General features: G+C 36.6%; 1 protein-coding gene across 13 annotated transcripts in view; it reads left to right on the plus strand.

The window, feature by feature from the left end:
- The window catches only part of PARD3 (par-3 family cell polarity regulator), a 448,911-nt gene that overhangs the window by 232,044 nt on the left and 191,824 nt on the right, over positions 1–25,043 (plus strand). For all 13 annotated transcript variants that reach the window (XM_082293631.1, XM_082293621.1, XM_082293619.1 and 10 more), the window contains 4 exons: positions 8,808–8,933; positions 10,292–10,674; positions 20,829–20,968; positions 22,455–22,583. In XM_082293631.1, the coding sequence (XP_082149757.1) occupies positions 8,808–8,933; positions 10,292–10,674; positions 20,829–20,968; positions 22,455–22,583 (778 nt within the window). The remainder of the gene's footprint in view (positions 1–8,807; positions 8,934–10,291; positions 10,675–20,828; positions 20,969–22,454; positions 22,584–25,043) is intronic.

The raw sequence follows: 25,043 nt of genomic DNA on the forward strand, positions 1-25,043 counted from the left end.
CCTCTGTAGAATATTGTCTATTTTTCAAGAGGCAGTCTCACTGATTAAGAAAGGAAGAAATGCAAGTTTACTGACTCTGTGCTTGGAATGGACTCTATAGTTCAAAGGCTCTGCTTAAAAGAAGTTAGAAATGTGTGTTGTAATCTCAGGGGAAATTGAAGGATAAAGATATTTCCTTTTGGACTCCTAAAATTTATAAACTTCTGCCTTAGTTCAGGTGCATATTTGTGCAACATTTCCTTGCTGACTTTTTAAAGCCACAAGTTTCCAAATAACAGGGAGGTCTAAACCAGAGGCATCCTACGCTTGTGCTTGTTTAGAGTGGGGGGGAAAACAATCACCACACATTCAAAATTTCATGTTGTCCCATCTGTTGGGGTTAAAATGAAGTAGCAAAACCAGTTGAAACATTCTGGTTTGGGGGAAAATGAACCTATTTTACAGGATGAAACTCCTGAAGATTGATTGTACAGGAAAAAAAAAGCCCAAATGCGTAGAGAACGTAGTTTACATTAGAAAATACAATGTGGGGGATGTTATTAATAAACAGAATACATGATCTCTAATGCTTCCTTTGCTAATGTAGACTTTTAGTGTTTAGGGTCATTAAGATAATCTCAGAAAAAAAAAGCTAAACTTTTGTATTAATTACTGGTGGATTTGAAAATTTTGAGTACCTTGAAAAATGATAATTCTTCGGCAATATATGCAGATTTCATTTTGGTGTTGCATATTCTAAGTATACACTGTATTTTTTCTCTTTAAAGAAAAGGGGAACAAATATATATCTTAAAAGTAGTTTTGCACATGAAAAGGGGTGTTATGTTCTCATGTCTGTTGTCCCAGTATCAAATTCATTTTTGTAATTAAAAACTGACAAAATAACAAAACTAACTTGTTATACAAGTGTATCTCTCAAATATTACTATGATATTTTCAGAAATACAGGAGTATTTTAGGGATTTTTCCTTCTATACCTAATATCTTAATGGGATTTTAAACACAGTATAAGAGCTTTATTTGCAGTTGTTACTTAAAACCCAGTTCTTTCAAGGTCATATTGACATGTATTATGAGAAAATGTAATTTTTTTTTTACTTTAAGGCTACTTTTTCTGGAGACTACAAGTATTAAGAGCAAGCTTCTGTTAAGTGATGAATTCTTCTCTTCATAATCTGAAATTCAGTAAATTCAGTGTGGGCATGAGTGAACAGTACTTCAAACAGAACTCAGAAGTAAATCCCATAGAGTTAGAAATGGTTGAAATGTTCACACTGTTATCTGGGATTTAGACAGTGTGAAGGCCAAGGAAAAGATCAGTTTAAAAATGTTGGCTGCCTACTAAGTACTTGTTTAATAAAACTGATGTTAAAATATATATTTTGACATTTTGAATAAGAATTTTAACTCAAGTAAAATTTGCTTCCAAACTGTTATTGTGGTTGTCAAGTCTGAGGCAAAGCTTAAACTGTTTATACACAATGAGACCATTTTCAATGAAAAAGCCATAAACACAGGAATAAAATACATAATTTTTTAAAAAAGAATTCTAACTGTCGTGCAGAATTATATGATAAAGTTTTACTATAGGAAAGCCAGTTTTAAATACAGATGTTTCAAATCAGGACATACCAGAAAAGCAAATTCTATTAAAAGGGAAATAATTTTTATATTAAAATGTATCGTCTTTTTCTTCATAATACTCAACTCACTTCATTGAAGAATGGAGGATATGTGTAATTGCTGAGTTTTTTTGACCATCCACAAAATAATCTGCTGAAGAGGGGAGACACTTGGTTCCATGTTTTGAAGGTGCAGAGGAGCAGAGTTGGGGAGGATCTAGAATATTTCCAAAACATTTCTCCCATGGTGTGAAAGAAAAGCAGAGTTCATTGGTTGGGATGGATTCTAAGCACTTGTGCTGCTGCTTTCCTGTCTGCATGCCCACCTCTGCATGCTTTCAGCGAGGACAAGCACATTATCTCCAGCTGCCTCCAGCGTGGGCAAAGAAAGGAACACACCCAGCTTCAGGTTGGAAGCAGTTGGTGGGGGTTTGGTTAATTTTTTTTTTTCCCCTCCGGGTTTCCCACTACTTTTGAGCAGATGAGACACGCTTGTTTCTCCTTTTGCTAGATTGAGAGGGAGAGCAGATGCATGGCAGGGATCTTCTGCTTCTTACTTATTTCTCACTGTAGCACAGGGCTGCTCTTTGTTCCTCCTCTGGCTGCAAAAAATAATTCTCCCTGCTACAATCAACTAACTTACCTGAGCAGGGAATCTGCTCAGTAGGAACCTAAGTATACGAAACCAAACACAGGACTGGGTAAAGACTTTGAGGGATGTCCAAAAAGAAAAGATCTACTGTGTCATGTAGATTAGTCGATTGTCCCATAGTTGTTTTATATTTGCTTGCTGTTCAGTTCCAGTTACGCTGTGTTTTCAAATACTTTTCTTGTAAGTTCCTTTCTTTTGCTTTTGAAAATGTTACTCAGTAACATGGTTATTAAATCAATACTTGAAAAAGTGTAAAAGCTCATTATGCAATTTACCTTTTTCCCCCTATGCAATAAGGAGGAGTATTCTCCCGCCAAAAAATCTAAACCAAAAAATCCCTCCCCAAGGAAACATTTCAAACCTCTAAAACTTATGAACCATAACTATGTTCTTTATTTCTATTGAGAAAATACTTGACTTTTTCATGGTCTTTTGAGGGTTTGGAATAAGTATCTCTTGAGTACTGGCTTTTGATCTGGAACAAAATCTGTAAAGGTCTCTGGCATATCTGTATAGATGCTACCAATTATTTCTGTTCCCAGTAAAACTGAGACTATTTTTTTTAATGAAGAAAAAACCATAAATCTGTATTTCTCTGGGAAAAGTACTATTGATTTGTAAAGACATGGTGAAACTTTATTCTATGTATATGTTTCCTTATCATCCTTCTGGTTTTGCCTCTAGAAATGTTATCAGTCCTTTATTGGCCTATTTGATCATATGCTTTTGTTAACAGATATTGTTCACCTTATCAAAAGAGAGGAGGGTATACATATTCATCACCTTATGGTTTTGCATTTTTAAGGATAAAAGTTTTGTTTGCAAACCTGCTGGCACATTTTTGAAATGGCATAGATGCAGTACTGAGCAGAATAGGAGGCATGAAAATGAAAGTAGAATGAAGGACAGAAGAGAATGCGAGTAGCAAAGTGTTTAAGTAAGAGTAGAACAAAGAGGAAATGAATGAGAGGAAAATGTGAAAGGAAAGAAAATTCTAAATCTGTGCAAAATTGCCTTAGCACCAATCCTTCCTTCTTATTAGGTGCTCAGAGACAGGAGCAAACAATCCCTTAAGAATTGGATTTGAGCATCCTGGCTGATGCAGGATGTTATGTTGATGTTTAACTGGGGATGCACTGAGTTCTCTGCAAGCTCAACAGTAATTATAGCATAATTTACCATTATATTGCCTCTTCTACTTTTAAGAGTCTTTGAAATCTTCTCAAGCTGTATACCCCAGCTGCTCTTCTAAAATCCTGCCGTGTCTGTCTTTGGAAAGAGATTCAATTGACACAAGGAATATATGAGATAACATCAGAAATCTCTGTGAATAATGATATGGAAGTTAGAGTCCCATAGTCCCAAGACTACTCTGAGGTCTACTTAGTAAAGCAGAACAGAAAAGGATTTGGATATTCATCTGAAAACACCGCAATTAACATCCACTAATAAGTATCAGACATGTTACTTTGATACAAACAGGTATGCACAGCTCTGCCAGCTTTTCTTCCTGTTGAAGTATGCCACAAAATCCATTATTAACTGTACATCTAAAACCTGCAGCTAGAAATATTTAATCTGTGTTTTTTGTTATATATCCTAAATGTCTTAAAATATTAGGAAGTCTCAGAAGAATGGAAGAAAAAAAGATACTGAATTTTTGTCAGTTTAAATGACAAATCTAACAGATTTTGTTAAAAAGAAAGAAAAACCTCAAATGAAGGTGGGCATTAAAACATACACAGACCCTAATTACCCTTACTAGAAATCTAGAAGTTTGAAATTTTTTAATACTCTTTCTATTCTTTTTTTTTTCTTTCTTTTTATTGGAAATATCCTTCATCTTTTAGAGTTTATAAATCATCTCGTGTCACTGTAAAAATTTTAGTCTTTTACTCAAGGTACAAAGAAAACTAAAGTAATATCTAATGGCCATTGTCTATACTGAGAGTCCATAATACTGCCTTCAAGGTGCCTCTCAGATCATATTCTGTTTGATCAGGTAGGAGGTATGTGCTGTCTGCCTCTCCATTTATTCTGCTCCTGCATTTCCAGCCTTTTAAGTCTCAAAGGTAGCCATGGCTTTCAAAAACATATGTATGGGGAAAAAATTCTCTGTGGAGTGAATGTACCATTCACTCACTCTTGTATCTGAACTCAAACTGTCTGATCTCAGCCTTTAAAAAGTTTTATAAGCATAATTTGAAGTATTACTCAAGCTGAAAAGCTGAGGAGTGGTTACCAAAGATTGGGAACTGGTCTGGGCTTCGTGCATGAAATTTAAATGCCTCCACAGCAGTGCTGTGATATCAATATTGGGTAAAGAAGTTTATGTGCAATTTAGTATTGAGTAGCCACAATAATTTAACTTGAACAAACAAGCTGATTTGCCTACTCTGACCTCTGAATCTAAGAATTTTATACTGTGTTTATGTTCTTGCAGAACTTCTCAGAGATCTTTCATTGCATGAAACTGCTGCACATCAGCTTTTCAATCAATCCTTATTTTTGTACCTTAATCTAGTTTTTGCCTTTTCATGTTAGTGACTTTACATAAACATCTAAATTGGATATTTTCTGTTCTGTCTGATTTGATTACATTACAGTTAGCTTGCAGGTAAATAGATAAATAACTTCAGTGTGTATGTACAATGGGCCATGATGGCCAAATCATATTCTAGATGCTCAATGTCAGTTTTTATTTTTACTTACACTGTCAGTTTTTATTAAGACAAATTATCATCATTTCCATACATCTGGATGGCATGTGGAGAGTTCACATTTCACGAACTACCCCAACTAAGTCAGGCGATTTAGATGTCAATAAAAAATTCACTGCTTATTTCCAGTTTTATCATTGGTTGTAATTTATACTGAGAACTGAAGTGTTAACACATGTAGCTGAGTTTATTTTAATAGTATAATTAGAGTAATGAACCTTGTGGAAATACAGTGGTGCAAATGCTAATATAATCTCAGCTGCTTACATTCTCAATTAGGTATTTAAAACAAATACAAAGATTGAGCTCTGTGCTTTGGCAGTTTCCCTTCTGTTCCCGTGTCAGCTAATGTTAGTCTAAAACAGCACAGGTACCAAATTTCTAGTTCTAATTATTGTTTCAACAGGATTGTAGACTTGCAGTGGGTTTTGCAAAAGTTCACATGGTATTTAATCACATTTTTGAAAAAGTTAGAGTTTAAAAGATTTATAATGGAAAAATTTATGTTAGAAACTGTGTTGACTTACTTTAACTGGACAAAATTAAGCAAATTCAAATGCACCCATACATTTGTTTGCTACATGGTTGCACTCAAAAAAAAGGTATATACTAACTTTAGTACTTTATACTAGATGAGTTTAGATGCTTTCAAAATTTATGTCTTCCTAATGTAGGAAACATAATATTGAAGCTGTAGTAGAGTTCTACTTAGCATGATTAATGATGGTGGCATATGGCAGGGAAAAAAAAATCCAATTTGTTTTTAGGTTACTGCGTATTTGCAATATCAGGTCTACTGTTTATCTCCAGTTGATGCAACAACAAACATGAATTCGCATAAAGTCTTTTTCAGAGTCACATTCTTACGTCTAACCATAATATGCTGAAGAAATGCTGTAGGAAATTGGTAGGCTTTTGTTAATTTTTGAAGAACATACATTTTCTGGAATTCTAGTTTTCTCTGCTATCCAAACCCCCATTCTGGAAGCTGTTTCTGGAATTGTGTCTAAAGGGATCTTTGTGCCATGTGTTTATACAAAAAATTAAATTAATTAAAAGGCACTGTGAGGATCCTGGTTTCAGGTTTGACTCAGTCTGTTCATCCAGCCTGGAATTTGCTCTCAGTGACTTTAGCGTTATATGGCTTGGTTAACCTAGCTCTAACATTTGTTAAAAAGCAAAATCCTCACGAGCACCATATGCTGTGTTAGAGATGAGCAGTCTTGCATTAGCAGAACTTGTAGCCTTTGTTTAATGAGATTATTTACAATTTTGACTGGTAGTTTGTTTATCTGTTACATTATTTTCTTATTGGTTAGGATTAGTAATATTTTTACTAGATTTGAGAGCCTAAGCTGAATAAATTTAAGAAATGTCAAATCATGCATAAAGGTGCATCTTGCATTAATAATTTAATATAAATTCAGAATGTGAGGCAGTAGAAAGCAACATTTCAAGAAAAATGTCAAAACTATTGATAGACCAATTACTTTGTTATCATAAATACATGGAGACATTGGGATGAAATAACCACATTATTTTGTGTAGGCATTGTCATTGAATTAACTTAGATTGTTGTGCTTTGTGTAGATACTGTTTTGATATTTCGATATTTTTGATATTTAACCATATAAACCAAACACCTGTTGTTGTGACTGTGTATGCCCTTGTGCAAGCATTGCATGCATATCCAAATTCTGAATTGTCTTTGGACATTGCAGAGGAGTACACCTGCATCAAGGAGCTGTTGGGCATCAAGTGAAAGACAAGGAAGAGTAGATAAAATTCCTTCCTCTCCCCCTCAAATATTTTGTTGGTTTTCTCTTAAATGTAGCATTCCCTATTTTATATTTGCTTTGCCTATCTCTTCCCTATTAGAGTTGTCCTCTTCAGTAGCTTCACTTTGTGGCTCAAAGACAGTCTCCCCAAAAGAAATTCATCAACTCACAAGTGAAAAAATCACAGACTTGTTTCCTAACACATCAGTTTTCTGTGTCTCAAAACCATAATTCTGATAAAAATAATGTAGAGAAGGCATACAAGTATTTTTCCTTTTTACTTATAATATAACTGTTAGTTTGGTTATTTGTTGCAACTATCAAACCCTCTGTAATTTCTTTATTTATCAGTTTTAAAAATCTGAGACTGCCTTCAAAACTTTTTTAGTGAACAGAAGGAAAAAAGGGACTCAATCAATATTTTAAAGTTTGTTTTGTTTTACTTCCTGTGACTACATACCCTAATAATGATCAGAAAATTGTAGAACACTAAATGGAGCACAACATGGTCATTAGGTTAGTGTGCCGATGTTGTGGACTTGTAGAGTTTTTGTCATGCAAATGTCTGACTCAAGCTTCAGTTGGTGATTTGTTTTGTCAGAATGCTTGATGTTGTTTTTCTCCTCACAGTTTGCTTACATGTTTAGCTCCTTTCAACATCATATCTTAATGTCTCTAGGTGGTTCCAAAATGGAAATACCACAAGGATCGTTTCTCCTACTCCTTCACCTGCCTTGTAGGAGAAAATGTATGACTGTTCTGTAAAAAAAAATGTATTCTTTTCATATGCTGGCAATAAATTGGTAAATGAAGAATTTAAAGTGGAAGAAATAAGTTAATTTTGCTTTTCTGACCCCTTTGATGAAGTGCTCAAGTGCGTATATAACTTTTGAGCACATGGGGAGTCCTCTTAAGCACCACTGACTGCTCATTTACTTTGAGGTATTATGTGTGAATGGAAGTGCTGTGATCACTGAGAGTTTTTTGCTTAAAAGACACATGTGGTCTTGCAATTCCTGCTACGTGGCCAAGTATTTTCCATGCCATGCCTTGAAATGAATTCTGAAATAAGTAATGCTTGGATGATGTGAATTTGACCCACTGATACATCCTGAGAGATTTCAGTGTAAAGCTCATCTTCTTTAAAAAAAAAAAATCAAGTGCAGTGTCGATGCAAGATTAATCTTGAAGATTGAGTTCTCCTTCAGGTATAGAGTTCAGGTATAGAAACATCACTGACTTTGCATACCATCCTGCCAGTACCTCAGAAGTCCATTCTTCAGGATCCTTTTAATAATTTCAGATTGAATATTTGTTCACCTTTTCTATCTAAAAATGTCCTTAAGATGACACTGTGGGTAAGCACGAGACAGAGGGGACTAGTTCATTGCACAGAGGCTATCAAATGGAAATTGTTTTCAGCTAATTAATTTAAGATTCTGAATTTAAAAATAGCATTTAAATTTTTTATTTCCTCTTTTCTCTTTTAATAAGAAATGTGAAGATTTAAAACCAAAAGCATTTGGTTTGCATGCAATTCTTGAATTCTCTATCCATCCCCTCATTACAGGCTGCTTATTACATGAGATGACCCCATCTTGTTTCACTTGTACAGAAGGAGTAGTGAAGGCTGTGGCATTCTCTGCTAATTCAGGAATTCAAGTTTTAAGTTGAACCTATTCAGCTTCAGTTAACTAGCAGAAAAGATGTCTTTCCTCTGATGTGTGGTGGTTCTTGGAGATTTTGCTGCTCAGAAATCTTGGCCTTTTGCAAGAATGGATGTGCTATCATTACACACACAAGCCTGTTCATTCTTATTTTGACATGTTTGACTCACCTAGACTTTCTGTTTTATGGAAAAGGGATAATAAATCAGGTAATTCTTGAGGTTATTTGAAATGGTGGTATCCTACTTCAAGGTAAAGATGGTTTAAAATACAGTTTCTGTAGTGATTATGATAAAATATTAAATCAATAAGATTTTCTATGTTGCAAATTAGTCAGATTGTAATAATTTGTAATCTTAATGTTCCAGAACCCTGGGGCTGCTGGTGAAGCGATTGGAGAAGGGTGGAAAAGCTGAACAAGAAAACCTTTTCCGTGAGAATGATTGTATTGTCAGGATTAATGATGGAGACCTGCGGAACAGGAGATTTGAACAGTAAGTGTTCTTACCACACATTACATTGCATTATTTGATCTTTAACACTGCACCTTGGAATAATTTGAGGAAGGTAAAAAAAAACCTCTAAGCTTGCCTTTCTAATAAAGAAAAGGTGCACTTCGGGACATCAGTATTTTTATATAGCCAAACTAAAAAAAAAAATCAGGATAATTATTGTCATTAGAGTATATGCAATACTTGTTTGTTTTGTACATGATAGATTTTTTTCTTCTTATATCGGTAAGCTGGTTTTTTTTGAAATTCCCCTATGACTTTTGCATACTTGCAATTCACCATGTTCAATATAAATGGACAACTTGAAGACTGTATTTTTAACATTGTAAAAAGATGTGGTTTTTTGTTTGTGTTAGAACTAAAGATACTGTATGTGCAGAAACTTTGTGGAGAAGTTTGAGAGATAAATATTTGCTTAGTGGTTGTCTGGACTTGGTAGAATCTCTAAATGGTGAATCAGAGACTTTTAAGAGGGAAATTAGATTGTAGTTCACACACAAGGGAAATAAAAGAATAGAAAAGAGGTATGCAGATAATGAGTGATTTCATGGATGATAATATTGTTCTGAACTCTGTAACATGCTGAGGGCCAAATATCATTTGTTCTGATCATCTTATACTTAATATATATTTGGAATGTGGTTTTATTTGACTCTAACCTGAATTGAAACATAACCCTATACCGTATCGTTGAAAGCAGCTTGTCTCTGCTTGTTCTAAGGTTCTGAATCACAATTTGTAAAGTATGTGAAGAGACTTGTTGACTTTGTATACTTTCGATCATGACCTTGAGCCCAGTGTCTGTCTGTACAGGATTAAGCAATTTTTCCCTATTTCTTAATGTTGTATTCGGATAGACTAGCGACTTACAAAAATTGATGTGTAAGCTAGACTAGTTGCAAAACTGCATATAATCAGAAAATTGTGGAATACACAGAATTTTTATAAATAGTAATTTTCCTTCTAATAATTCTGTTGTCATTGCGGTAACAGTTATCACAATTATTGCAATTAGCAAGTTTCAAAACAAAAGGACACTGCAGTCCTGCTATAGAACTATCTTCATTTCAAGACTGTGATTAAAATTTTTGCTTTTCTGAGTTCAGTATTTGCTACATTAGTTGTTAAGCATATTTAACCATAGTGTTGCCCTAAAGCAGTAAACCTTAGCGAAAAGCAGACCAAATGGGCTAGTGAACAGATTCAAGTTTTATGGTTTATGCTTGAGTGCAATGTGTCTGTCAGCTCATGTTGCTTAATTAACATTAGTAATTATGCTTATAATGTCTCATAGTCTGCCAGTCCTAATTTGCTAATTTTCTGTTCATTTTAAAACCTAGAGCACAGCATATGTTTCGCCAAGCCATGCGTACGCCGTTCATTTGGTTCCACGTGGTCCCCGCGGCGAATAAAGAGCAGTACGAGCAGTTGTCCCAGAGCGAGAAGAACATGTACTACTCCAGCCGGTTCAGCCCTGATTCCCAGTATGCTGATGGGAAAAGTATTAACAATTCTGGACTTCACACATTACAAAGAATGTCTAGAGCGGGTAACCAGTCTGATCAGACGGACTCCTACTCGCAGCTACCTCATAGTGTGAATTCATCAGGGAAACCACCCTCTGGCCTGGTACCATCACCTCAGAAAGTTCTCACCTCCACTGCAAACAGTGGCTATAACACCAAAAAGATAGGGAAGAGGCTCAGTATACAGCTAAGAAAAGGTAAGGCACTAGTGAGCTCCTCATACAGCATGAGGTGTGTGTGTAGGGTATGTATGTGTGCCCAGTGCCACTGTCCTGGGCAGGATGGCTGGCAGGGGCATGGGGAATGCAGTGGGTTGATTTTTGAAGCCAGGGCACTGAGCTGTCTCTGACAGCAGGCCCAGGAGACCCACCCTGTATTCAGTGTGGGCAGCATGCTTGCAAAAGGCTATTTTGAGGAGTGCTTTAACATTGTTTTCTGTTTCTCAGCTAATAAAGTAGTGTGCAGTAAATGCCTCAAATTCTGTTGGCTAAGACCCAGGGAGTGGTGAACTATTTAATATAAACAACTAAGCTAAAATGGCCCATGTTCTGCACTTTACAGTTATGACTTTTCAAATTGAATTTTGCCTTTAGGTTTTAGGAGTGTTTTGGATCCAGTTGGTAAATTGGATATTCTAATTTCCAGCTAAAGCTTTCATTTTTTTCCACTGAGATGTTAAAACCTTTGGTTGAGATGTAATGTGGTATTTCCTGTCTTGGTCCTTATGCTAATATAATTCGAATGGGGGCAAGAGACACTATTTAAAGTAGTGTGTGCTTATCTCAACATCTGTGTTATATGTGCACATGTAGATGCATTGGTACATCCATGAAATTTTTATGATGTGAGAAAATTTGGCATTTTTGTGTAGTTAATGTGTAGATGCTTTTAAGGTAGTTTGAAGTATAATAAATTGACATTTAGATGCCAGTATTATTAGCTCTTGGGAAATTTTTTTTTTTCAAGGGTTATACATGCTGTAAGCTTTATGGTATTCAAGTGAGCAAGTTTAAGGTTAGATATAATTTGGTCTCTAGCAGCAAGAATAGTATTTACATTTCACAGCAAAAAGTTTACCCATATGAGAGTATTCTCCATGAACTCGGAGTACATTCCTGTTAAGATACTATGTGCTTAACATTAATAGTATTTATTAATTAATCAATCATTATTGAAAGGCATTGAAACAGTGCATTGAATGGTAGAGATTTTACAGTTTCACAGGTACCAGGCTACTTGTCACATTATCATTATGCCTTCCTTTTTATGAACTTCACATGAACCACCAGATTGCTTCTTTCTGGTTGCTGAATTTTAAGCTCTACAAACTTGGATGACATAAGGTTGAGTTGACAGTTTGCTTCTGTTGTTGATGCTCCTTCAAGAATTTCTCTAGGCCATCAGCTTAGATCAGCCTGCTTGGAAAAACTTGTTGTTATTGGTTGAGTAAGGAATCAGTGTGCTTATAAATATGCTCTCAGTCACTATGGTGATTTTACCTGGGGTTTTTTGTGTCTGTGGAAGTCTTTAGAAATATTACTTGCACAGTGCATAAAAGAATTCTCAGCCAGAAGTGGAAATAAATATTTCATACCATTTAAAAGCACCAACAAATGAATATATAATATGGGATCATAATATTTTTGTGTGAAACAAGTGTGGTGTTATAGCCCCTCATAAGATGCCAGAATATAATTTTGGTGTACTATGGGTTTTTGACTATGATATGATGTTGTATTTTGGTCATCTTGCACTGGATACTGTTTTAGAAATACTCCCCCCAAGGCTATAATGTAATTTATCCTTGCTGGCACCAATACCTTAGGTGGGTTTGGAGTAAAGGAGATGCATGCAACCTGTTGATGAAAAGTGATGTCTAAGATACTTTAACATCTAGTTAATACCAGAGAAGTTTGATGGCTCTTACAATAGTAAAAGCTTTGAAATATATTTAGAATATGTTTCAGAAGTTTAAAGGGGATATTTGTTCCTAACAGTTGGCTTATTTGAGAATACTACTTATGATGAAATGGCACCTAGCTCAGATTAGACATAGTAGAAATAGAAACTGTGTTTTATGCATGGTAAAATTAAAGAAAAATGTGCATAAGAAAAGATACCTTTTAATCATTCCTGTCTTTTAATTGTTAATACCCACTGTGGAACGAGGCATGCCCCTCCCATTTTGGCTCTCATTTGATCACTCTGAGAACATACGTATGGAGCAACAAATGCAGCAATACAATTAAGGATGCCCTGAGTATTTTGTTGTAAATATGAGTTCAATAGGGATGTCAATTGTTTTTGATGTTGTAATAATACAGGATTTATAGAAATGAAACACATGTTCTTATCTGTAGTTGACAGGCAGCAGTTATTTCACCAATTAGCATCATTACTTTAAAAACTCATTGTGGGGTGCATTAAGGCATACAAGCATGCAAGGTGTCCTTGAAATTCAGTTTTGATTTAACTGTGCATTCTTATTATAGATGTAGTATATGACAATTGACTCTTTTTCAATACAGACAGACCTTCTTTATTACAGCTGTTTCTATATATTCCATAAGCTCTATTATATAGGATGACATTCTAGAATAACCCTATAGTATGTGCTTCTGTAATTATGATTTCTTAATATTTATTGCTGATTTGGCATTTTAAAATAACCTGAACTTTCATAGGATTTAGCTGTTTAATAAAGTCAGAAGAGAAGGTCAGTCATATGTTTCAGTCAATGTGGAATGTTTGTTGGCTTTTCTAAATGAAAATGGATATCTGTTTATCTTGCCTTAAAGGTCAAGGCCTGAACTTCTAGCATATAGATGTAGGGGTTATTGCTGATATTCTAATGCCATTAAGGCTGTATAGCAGTCTAGCTTAATAGCTCACACAAATTAAGATAGTGCAAGACATGACAGTGAACCTATGTTTATATACATTTTGGTGTAAACTGATGCACAGTAAGTGTAAATAAATAAAAAATAGTTCTTTTCAGCTTATGAATAAAGAAAATAAGACACTGATATAACACCCAGAGTGTTAGGACAAATTTCACCTCGTATACACCAGGATACTCCCAGAGTGTTCCTTCTTTGGCTGCAAGTGTTTGAGCCAATGCAATTGAGAGAAATTTAGTCCAACACTTATAACTAACCAATTATACCACAAGTGACTCTAAGGCTCAGTCTTTGAGCACTTAGTAACTCACAGCATTTAGCCTGATACTCACTAAAGCATTCAAAAGACTGCTTTTCCATTGGGCATTATGCTACTCAGATTTCATATCTGCTGCTTTTGATACTGCTTTACTAAGACAAGCCTGAAGTACTCAGTCTGTAAATTAGCTTCATCTTACTTGACTGCCCTTAAGTATAATGCTCATTGCATCATTCTATCTATAACTACATATCATTCTATCTATAACTACATATTTGTATGGCTAAATTAAATATAAAATTCTTGAAGTAAAATGACAGCACTGAGCTCACATTTCTTAAGTTGGTCCAAGTTCCACCAAATATTTTAGTAATTTTTTGTCTGAAGTATTCAGTGCATCAGGACTTCAGTCCCCATCTCCCCACTTCCAGAGGGCGATTTAGGTACTGACCATGGGAGTTGTGATCATCTCTTCCTTTTTGGCCTCTCTCTTGCCAAACAAGGAAAAGAAAGGGAAAGAAATGAGTGACAGAACTGTATGATACCTTACAGCAGGAAAGCTGTAGCAGTTACCAAGTCCATCACAGACAGGACATAGCAGCTCTGTTCTAGAAGATAGTGAATCCTGGAACAAAGGAGGCACCTCTGCACAGTGCAGGAGAGAAAAATGTTTAAATTGTAGATGTGAGCAGGATTATGAGACTTTGCTCTTCAGAGTCTCCTGTATTCCTGTTTGGCTTGCTGGCCTTGCTGAGGTTAATAATGCTACATCTTGCATACAGAGCTGATCTGAAATGTTGCAAGTCCCACCAGGGGACTGGGCATTCCATGCTATGGCATGGTGACACTCAGCCCTACTGCACCCAAGTTCCTTTCTGCAAGAAGTCATTACAGACACAAATAAGTTGCCGTTGATAGTTTGGGAGTATGCTAACTTAAAATGGCATCATATTTGCACTGGAGTAGAGCACATCTACGGACAATTCCTTGCTTTGCTTGGGTTCATATATCAGAGTGCACAAGACAGGACCCTGAACTTGTCTGTAAGATATCCTGCATCATGTATCTGAAGTGTACAGATTTATATGCATTTTTCATTATACTCTCCTGTTTTCCCCACACAGTTTCTTGAGCCAGACTTTGAACTGACATTTTAAATTTTTGTTTAAAATTTCTTTTGAAGTGATATGTTTTCTTAAAATTCCTGTTCAGATGCAGAAAGAGTGTTTGTCACTTTTGAAATGAAGCATGTAGATGCCTAAATTACTTCAGTGACTTCGAGAAATGAGATTCAAAAGTGAGGCAAATAATTTTGGGCATTATTAGTCACTGAAGAAGCATAAACTGCATCAAGTTTCATCTTTCCATTTTTTAAAACTACTTCTGATCACCATTAGCAGGCTGTAGCATAAGGGGAAAAGAATGTTTCTATTAGGTTGATCAAAGATCTTCTTGAAAGGTCTGAGCTTTGCTTGGAGAAAAAAACCCACACTTGCTCCAAATCACTCAACTACATAAAAATGGGCATGCAATTAGTCTTGATTGTGCACGTGGCTGCAAAAATTTTGTAGACAGCTGAGCAGTCAGCCTTCTAAGCAGTTATTTGCATGTACAGTAAGCCTGACTCCATGTGTACAAATTGTGAAAATATGGGGCTTAAACTAGGAGCAGTAAAATGGTCTTGGTTAGTTTAGTGATGCTACTTACAATAAGAACATATTTGCTGTTCAAATCTTACATGAGGTTCAGTCCTTAATAAATAAACTGCTTTCCAATGTGGAACACTAGGATAATTAGTTCAACAGTCATCCACCTGTACCTGGATCTCCAGAAAGAGTCTCCTGTGAAAAAACCAGGAAGCTGAAGTGCTTTTATGAACAGTGTCTGCTCTGACTATTGTTAGAGAACACTTGGCCCTTCTGCTTAGTTTTATTGTAATGTTACCTCTCTCCTTATTCTCCATCCAAGTATAATCTACTACTTTCATTAAGTGATGATGCCTTATTTTGTAATTTTTGTGATTTTGTGTCACACACTGTTTCTATCTGCAACCAACCTTGCTTATTGTCTTAGGAAGGGGAGAGTAAGTTCTTTGTCTTTCATGAAGAATCTATACTTTCCCTTAACAATCCTTTATTCTATCTGAGGACTGTTCACCCACGTGAGTTTTCCTTGTTTAGGTTGCTCTGAAATGTTCTCTGCTTTTTCGCATAAGTACTAAAAAATGTGGTGCCCAGTTGTCAGTTTTTAGATGTTTTCTATTGTTTTAGAAGTGAAGTTTTGTGTGGTTTTTTTTTGTTGTTGTTTGTTTATTTGTTTGTTGTTTTTTTAAATTTAGAGAGCTCTGTATTGAACTACCTGAAAACGCATCTGCATTTTCTGAAATTAGATAGGAAGGAAGAGCATGATTTACTTCTAGCACTGCTTACAGTGCTGAAAGGGAAGACAACTGTAAGAGAAATATTACAGGATGTTCACAGTGTAGGTCCTTCAGTTGTTCTTTACTGGTCTATGAACCAGTGTCCTTTTGAGAAGGATGAAAACACTGCAGAGGTGATCCTGGCTTTTTGTATCCTATCCTGGCAGTTATTTCTACCCAGGAGCACATTTTGCTGCTGAGAATTTAGACGTGCAGTTGGTGCTGAGTGAGGAGCGCACAACTTTTTGTACAGAATAGCCTTAGAAAGACAGAAATGTTATGCCAGACATATCCTTTCCACAATCAAGAAGGTAATCCCAGCATTAGTGAGATATTAAACACTTCTTCTCTGGGAGATAAGAGTCTAGTCACCTGTAGTAAAATTTAATAAATTTTTTAACATTCTGCCAGTTTGTGATCAGACTGCTTCCAGATGAAATTACAGTGTTCGTTTTGAAAACACGTTTAATTAGATTATAGGAATGGATTTCATCGCCCCCTTCCTTAAAGCTAGCAGAACTTTTTCTTCCAAAACAGCAACTGAGACATCAAATCTGCCTCTTTTCTGTTTGTAAAAAATAGATATTTTACCATTGTAACTTCCCTTTTTATTCATTTAAAACTACTTTGTCTTCAGCTCAGAACTGGCTGAGCTCTTGAGGGTAAGGAGACTTTAGAAGAAGTGTTCAGCATCACATTCAAGAAAAAAAGGGAATTCTAACTTGTCGAGAGAGCTGCTGATTTATCAAAGCAGCCTAAGAACTTGAATTAGAGAAGTTAATGGGTAATTTTAAAATGTTATTATCACTTGGTATAATTTGATCATTGTCAGAGATGACAGCTATAGAAGGAAAAAAATGTTTTCTACCCTTTCAAAAATTTGCCCTTTTGAAAATCCAAAAGAGATTAAGGTGAACATAGCTTAAAAAACCTAAACATTGCCAAGTAAGGCTCCTAGATTTGTGCAGGATGACTCCCATGTTTTCAAAAACATGGACATTTCTTCTGTTTTCTATTAATTGTGGTTCTGCCTGTATGTGTGTCCAGTCTCTCCTGTATTACTGGCATAAATCAGAGGAGCCTACAATATGTTTGCACAGTTCACTCATTGTTATAATGCTGTTTTACACCCTGAGAACTGAAAACATTTTATCAGCAGGAAGATATTAAGATCTTATATGTATTTCTATCAACAGGAGAATGGAAATGAATGGAGTGAACTAAATCAGTTATGTGTATAAAAAAGAAAAAAAATTTAAATCAATTCAGTCACAGAAGTCATATTTATTTTTGTTCCTCGGTTGGATGTATTCATTTATTTCCCAGTCCTGTGAACATCTAATTTCTATATAATAAGCACAGTAGTTCATGAAGCTGTATCATCCAGCTAAGAGCAGCTATGGGGCATGAATAGCACATTGAAGCAGAGAAACTGTAAAAGGAAAATTATACCCAAAAGCTGCCTCATGCAAAGCTGCACAGAGCAGCACAGTAGAACACAGCCCAGTCGAGTCCCCTTCTTACCACAGAAACAAGTAATTAGAATTTTCTTCTGCTAATGTCTGGGCTCAGTGTGGATTTGTGGCATTCTGCAGGCTTGGGTAAAGACTTTCTGGAGATTTGACAGCAGAAAATGCCACAGTCCAAATTTATATCCTGTGTGCATTTGTAATGTGAACATTTCAACTTCTGTTTTTTCCATGGGGGTTTGAAGTGCTGTGTGTGAACCAGCCATCTGTAATGATGCTGTAATCAGGCAATGGGGGATTAAGCTTATTAATAATGAAATATTGTCCTGGGAGTGCACTTATGTTCTGATATTACTTTAGAAATTTTAGCAGACAAAACCTGTACTCAAAGAGCAGTATTCAACACAGATCCTTATAATAAGAAAAAGATAAATTCCATAAAAAGCTGAGATGTGACTTAAAAAAACCTTATTCAGATAATCTTCACGTATTGCAGGGAATTAAAGAGCTCTATGAGTGTTTGAAGCATCATTAAAATTGGGAGGTCTCCTAAGTAAAACATGGATGTTACGAGATCTAGTATTTTTTTTTTTTATCTCTATGTAACAGCACAGATAAATTTTATATTTGCCTGAAAGTGGATGAAGACTTTCAAATTCACATGTCAACTATCTTGAACGCTGCAGAATGAAGGGAAGTTGTCTCAAATAATTAGCCTAGAGGAATTGATCCAAATTTCCTGAACAATAAGATCTACATGCCCTTACGGTGTATACAGGAGTACTTAGTTATGTTCAAGATGAAGATTTTAAAAGCTTGTGTCACACCCAGTCCTGTGATCTGTGTCAGTTTACTTCTCAACATGATTTCTGTCTTGATAATAAAATATATTGCACTAAATTTTATTCAAAAGCAATTGCGCAGATTTCAGAAATCTGTATGTAGGCTACTGGTGACTATATTGGACTCCTGCTTTCTTTTCATGTGTGAATATTAATCTGCTCATTAGCAATTAAACATAGGGAACAAATTAATTAATTAATTGAAATTAATTAACATTGTAGTGAGTTGACCTTGGATGGACACGAGGTGCCCACCAAGCAGCTGTATCACTCACCATCCTCAGCTGGACAAGGAAGGGGAAACACAACTAAAAGCTTGTGGGTTCAGATAAGACCAGGGAGAGATCACTCACCAATTACTGTCATGGGAAAAACCAACTTGACTTGGGGAAATTAATTTAATTTATTGCCAATCTAACCAGAGTAGGGTAATGAGAAATAAAACCAAATCTTAAAACATGTTCCTCTCACCCCTCTCTTCCTCCTGGACTCATCTTTACTCAATGAATTCTCTACCTCCTCCTCCTCCCAGCAGTACATGGGGATGGGGAATGGGAGCTGCAGTCAGTTCATCATGTTGTCTCTGCTACTCCCTTCTCCTCAGGGGGAGGACTCCTCACAGTCTCGTGCTGCTCCAGAGTGGGGTCCTCCCTATGGGAGACAGTCTTTCACTGGCATCTCCAACATGGATCCTACTCACAGGCTGCAGGTCTTCAAGAACTGTTCCGGTGTGGATTTTTTCCATGGGGTCAGTCCTTCAGGAATGGGCTGCTCCAGCATCAGGCCCCCCACAGGGTCACAGATCCTGTCAGCAAACCTGCTCCAGTGTGGGCTCCTCTTCATGGGGCCACAGCTCCCTGCCAGGAGCCTTCTCCACTTCAGGCTTCCCACAGGGCACAGCCTCCTTTGGGCATCTCCCTGCTCTGGTGTGGGATTCTCCACAGGCAGCAGGTGGATCTCTGCTCCGCCGTGGATCTGCATGGACTGCAGGGAGACAGCTGCCTCTCCATCATCTTCTCTATGGGCTGCAGGGAAATCTCTGCTCCAGCACCTGGAGCACCTCCTCCGCCTTCTTCTGCGTTGTCCTTGGGATCTGCAGAGCTCTCTTTCTCATTCGTCTCTCTGGCTGCTGTTGCACAGTTGGTTTTTTCCCTTCTTAAATACATTAACACCTCAAATGGTTCAGTAGTTGTGTGTCTTTCACACGGTTTGTGTTAACCTTCCCCGGGCTCATAACTGGAGACTGTTTCATAGAAGTTTGGTTTCTGTCCCCATGACATTTCAGAAATGGGCGTGTTTTGCAGCTTTTGGGGACCTGCCTGATATTGCTGAGTCCTAACTGCAGGTTGCCATTGTAGGTCAGCTTAAATGTAGGTTGGGCCTGTGTATGCCAAGTAAGGGCACTTGAACTGAAGACTTGCCTTGACAGCCTCTGAGATGTTTCAAATGCAAGTTGTAGGTTCTGACACTGTTGGGGTGCTCTCCACTGGATGGCCAGCTCTTTTCATGCTGCATTAAGTGTCCTGAATAGACTTGATGTGTAATGTTGAGGGAAGGAGTGGCAGGTTTCAGTGTAGAATTTCAGGGGTTGTTGGTAAAATTGGATAGATTGCATTGAAGAGAAGATCACAAATGAGCTTTCTGTGTAATAGGGAAGGCTTCTGTTTGTCCTCAGCTTGTGAATCCTGGAACTGGTGTTATACTTAATTTCGCTGAAATACAAATGGGTTTCATTTGCTGCCTTGACTGGACTCTCTCTCTGGATTTCTCCAGGTCATTTTAAATACCTCTGTTTTTCTTCAGTCTGTCTTAGCCAAGTGCAGTCAGTCACCTGGATGTACAGCAGGACCTCAGAAGTGGCAGCCTGGGTTTTGCTCCCTGCCTGCATGACAGACAGTGGGGTGGAACCCAGCAAGAGCTGGGGTGAAGCCCTGGGGCAGAGGAGCTGTTGATTGAAAAGTTCATTGAGAGCAGAAGAAATGAGACCACTGAGCTCCTGTACCATCACCTGCCAGTGTCCACAAGTGAGCTGACAAAGCCCCATGGCCAGCAGCATCGGCTGACTGTTGCTGTTGAAAGAGCTGCAAAAGAGAAAGAAAGGATCATTGATGAGATCCAGATTGACAAGGGGGAAGACAGTGATAGGATATCAGATATGCTTTGTTCTGATTCCTTGTCACTCAGCTCATCTGAAATAGAAAGTCAGAAATATGGCAATGACTTGGAAATCATCAGAACAGCAAGTTGCGGGGAGGGCCTGCTGAGCCACCTGTGCTCAGACTCAGTGCTTCAGCTACAGCTTTCTTGTAGGTCTTTTGTTTTCTTTTTTTGTGATGAAGTAATTGCATCTTATATGTATTTTCATGGATTGTATCAGAGAGGTATACATACATTCCGCTTGGTAAAAATAATACGTGATATAAAATGTGCATTTTAACTAGTAATGTACATTCTTTATGCAGGTACAGAAGGCTTAGGATTTAGCATTACTTCAAGAGATGTCCCAATTGGTGGCTCTGCTCCAATTTATGTGAAAAACATCCTTCCGAGAGGTGCAGCTATTCAAGATGGGAGATTAAAAGCTGGAGACCGATTAATTGAGGTGAGGAAATGTTACATGTTTCTTGTCTGTGTTTTGGCATGAGCCCACATACTTTTTCACTTCCAGAGGCTTATAGTATTTAATATTATAGGAGAATTTTTCCCTCTTTTTACCTTTTTTGGCTTTTTTTTTTGTTAGATCTTGTTGCTGGGCATTTTCAGTACATAACTTTGAAAAGCTGGACCCAGACATATTATAAAACAAAAGTTTACTTGTCTTTATGTGAATATAGTGTCATAGTCTAGCATTGCTGTTTATTAATAAATTGAAGCAAAGTGATTCTAGTAAGTAGAATTAAATCAGCACGGAGTGACAGATCAGAGATTATTGAGGATGTTGCCAAGGATGGAAGATAATATCCTGAAAAGGTTTAGTGAATTAACTGAAAGGGACATAAGAGGAGGAAGTTGTACAGAGAATCAAGGCCACTTCCCTCCTGAAGGAAGGATGTCCTCAAGGGAACTAAATTTCTCTTAGATAGGTGCACCGCAGAGATCTTTCTGCAAATCTAGCTGGAGTGATATAAGATGTTACCACCCACAGCTCTTCATTACTGTCCCTAAGCCAAATGACACCGGAGGTACAGCTGAGTCTGTAACTGCCTCTCAGTGCTCTAACTTCACTTTACTGCAAAATTGGCCAAGTCAGCTTGAATTGCTGCTGGAGGATAGCCCCCTATAATTACTGTAATTCAAGGTAACCCAGATGACTCGGGTAGAAGAGGACTCAGAAGCGTTTAAGACGACAGCTTTGGCATCTCAGCTGTGTGAGCTGTGCTCTCTCATGAGGGGAAGGAAAAAGATGGTTTGCTGACTTCTGAGGACCATGCTCCCTTGCTTAACACTGTAGTTGATTTGCCTTCATTTCCAAAATGTTTCTGAGCAGGCAAGCCTGAGATTATTTGATCTTTCTCTGGCTTCTCCCTTACTGAAGTTAGCTCATACAGTGGGAAATTCTGCATTTATTCCATTCCTGCCTTTCCTGATCAGTGGCATGTGGAGGCCAAGGGATTGGACCACTGAACAGAGGCAAGATAAAGAGTAGCAACCCCAAAGTTATATGGGGAAAAAATCACTTTCTACTTTTGTCACAATTTATTGTGCTAGATATATTTGGAAGGTATGTATAACACCAAGACACATGGAAACAGGACCAGTTTGGGATCATACTTTGATTTTGCCAAAAGATATTTATGCAGAAGTTCTGGTAAATGGGATTGGATGTCTTTAGAGTATACTGGACTATACTGTTGCTGCTGAAAAGGAGGGAAGTAGACTCTCTGGCTTGTTATTTGTATTTGTATGGGAAGGATGACCATTTAATTAGTTCTATTAAGTGAAAGCTGTAATGTGAGCTAATAAGCAGATTGCTCCAGTGAGGGTTTTCTGATACTGTCCTATATGATTCATGTGACTTTTAGCTATAAGTGTTTGCTGGTTTCCCTGTTTTGGAGTCTTACTGATTTCTACCATTTCCTTTGTTACAGGTAAATGGAGTTGATCTAACAGGGAAAACTCAAGAAGAAGTTGTGTCCTTGCTGCGAAGTACCAAGATGGGAGGGACCGTTGCCCTTTTGATTTTTCGGCAGGAAGAAACATTCCATCCAAGGGAACTGGTGCGTAAAATAGAGAGCAGCTAAGAGATTTAGATGAGTATGAGCAAATGATTTGATCTTGTCACCTGTTAGTAAACATGCATGGCCAGCACTGAATATAAGAAAAAGGAAAAAAGCTATTTTGCTTTATTTAGAACATTTTACATGCATGTTTTCTATTTTCTTCACGATCTGCTATTGAAACTAAATATTTGTTGATAATGTATAAGTGAGAGCTTTATTTTGAGTGAAAATGTTTATTATAGAAGAAGCTATTGCATAGACTTTATTTGGATGCATGCAGATAAGTAGATTATTTCATATCTTTCTAAGGTCAAATCTATGTTTGAAAGCCTGCCATTTGTCCCACTACCTGCTCACTAATATGTTCTCAAACATATAATATTATGCCAGAATAGGATATGTAAATACCTTTCTATCAAAAAAGTGGAAGATATAAGAAGTAGTAGCCTTTTTTGAATATAAATGCAATCTCTGTGGAATGGAAACCCTGCAGTTATTAATTTAGCAGGGCAATTTGGAAGATGTTTCTAAGGAATTTACATTAAATAGGAATAAAAAGATGTTTCATACTGTACCTGCTCCACTTGTGTAGTGTATATTGATATTTCTCTGATAATTATTCAAGATAATTTCTGTTATGAAAAGGTAGACTCTGAATGGTAGCAGTCTTACTTTGTTCTGTACTCAATTAAACTGCTGAAGTTATTTATTATTTGTATTATTGTAGCTGTATACAACTCTAAAATAACTTATTTGGCTGCATTATTGTGAGAAGATAGACAAATATAAGTATGATGAATTAATACCTTCATTTTTCTATTGGATTTGTGTTATTTTGAATGCAAAGAAAATGAATTTTTGTTCGGCCATTTCAAGATATTAATCGTTAGCCTTTTACTTTTCAAAACTACCATTAAACATAGGAAGTCAAAGTGACAGGGAAGGTTGCAAATGAACCAACTTTTACCTTAACATTCTTGGAACGTGCCTTCAAGTGACTGAAGTGAAAGCTGTCATAAAGTGAAGAGAAATAAAAATTTGAAATCCTATTACAGCCTACCTTATCACTGTAACAGTGAAAGCAATCTGTTTATAAGATCCTGTGGTATAATTTTCATGGTACTGCTATCTTTCGTAAAGATGACTGAAAATGCTTTTTGAGATTTCTAAATAAACTTAGAAGTAAGAAAATGTCTTAATTTTGTGTATATTATTTCTATGGTAAAATGAGGAAGTTTTAATGCATAATTTGACATGAGATTTTGTTTAAATAATTGTAACAAAGATAATGGTGTAAGTAATGCAGAGATTTCTTAGCAATATATTATCTAGTTTTAAAATAACAGCAAGTCAGCCCCCTTGAAGGAGTTCAATCTCAGCAGCCTCCTTGCTGTGGCTCAGGCAATACTCTCAACTACTTTGGCAAAGTCCAGCAAAGGAAAGCCAGACCTTGCCATGGCTGTGTCAGGTAGCAGGTGGGCTTTGCACTGTAATGAGATCAGATCTGAAGTGGTGTGTTTTTCTGCAGCTCCAGTTGAACAAATGGTATTGTGAGGATCTGACAGTACATGTGTGTGATGATCCTCTATTGAATAAGGATTTGTTTGTTTGCATTCTGACATGAAGAGCTCTTAGGTATGCACTGCTGACTGCTGTCAATGAGCAGGAGCAGAATTGCTGGGGAAGGTGTTGGACTAAAAGTCACCATAAAGGCTGTTCTTTCTTCTCTGGTAAGAAATAATTCTCAAAAAAAAAAAAATAAAGCAAGTCTTTTCAACCAGCTCTTCTCATTGATTTTTACTGGTATTTTGAAAAAAACAAAACAAATTAGAAAAACAGTCAAAAAAGCCAAGAAAAAAAGAAAAGAAAGAAAATTAATATTGACATAGAGAGGGGAATGACCTGAAATAATGTCATGTCATCTTTTTCACATGCAGACCTTCATCGGCCACTTAGGAACAATTTGTCTTTGCATCCTTTCCCTATTTCTCTCATATTTTCTACATGTTTGTGCTTTAAATATTAACTGAATGAGATGTGTCTCAGAAACCATATATATAAAATCATGTTATTTTATGTTATCTATCTTATTTAGGGTAGGACTTGCTGTTGCTTACTGAGAACACTCAATATGAAAACCATTTTATGTTTGCCAACATTTGTACACATAGTAATCCCAATAAAACGGGTGTTTAGATTTTATGTTTTCTATTTTGGGTTATGGCTTATTGAATGACTTGTGAAAAAAATTAAACCTCATTGGGTTTCAAGTAAAATGAAGATTATGAACTTCAGAAAAGTTAAGGGTTTTAATGTTGCTGTTATTATCTGGAAGGGGCTTATGAAAATGTGTAATTGTAGCTAAAACTCAGGGGATTGTTAAGCTGAGCCTGTTTAGGTTGGTATGGGATCTCTGAAGCTTGTGTGGATGAGGTCAGGTATGTGTTTGTGATGATC

Source organism: Coloeus monedula, assembly GCF_965178545.1.
Source record: "Coloeus monedula genome assembly, chromosome: 1".
NCBI classification, from domain to species: Eukaryota; Metazoa; Chordata; class Aves; order Passeriformes; family Corvidae; genus Coloeus; species Coloeus monedula.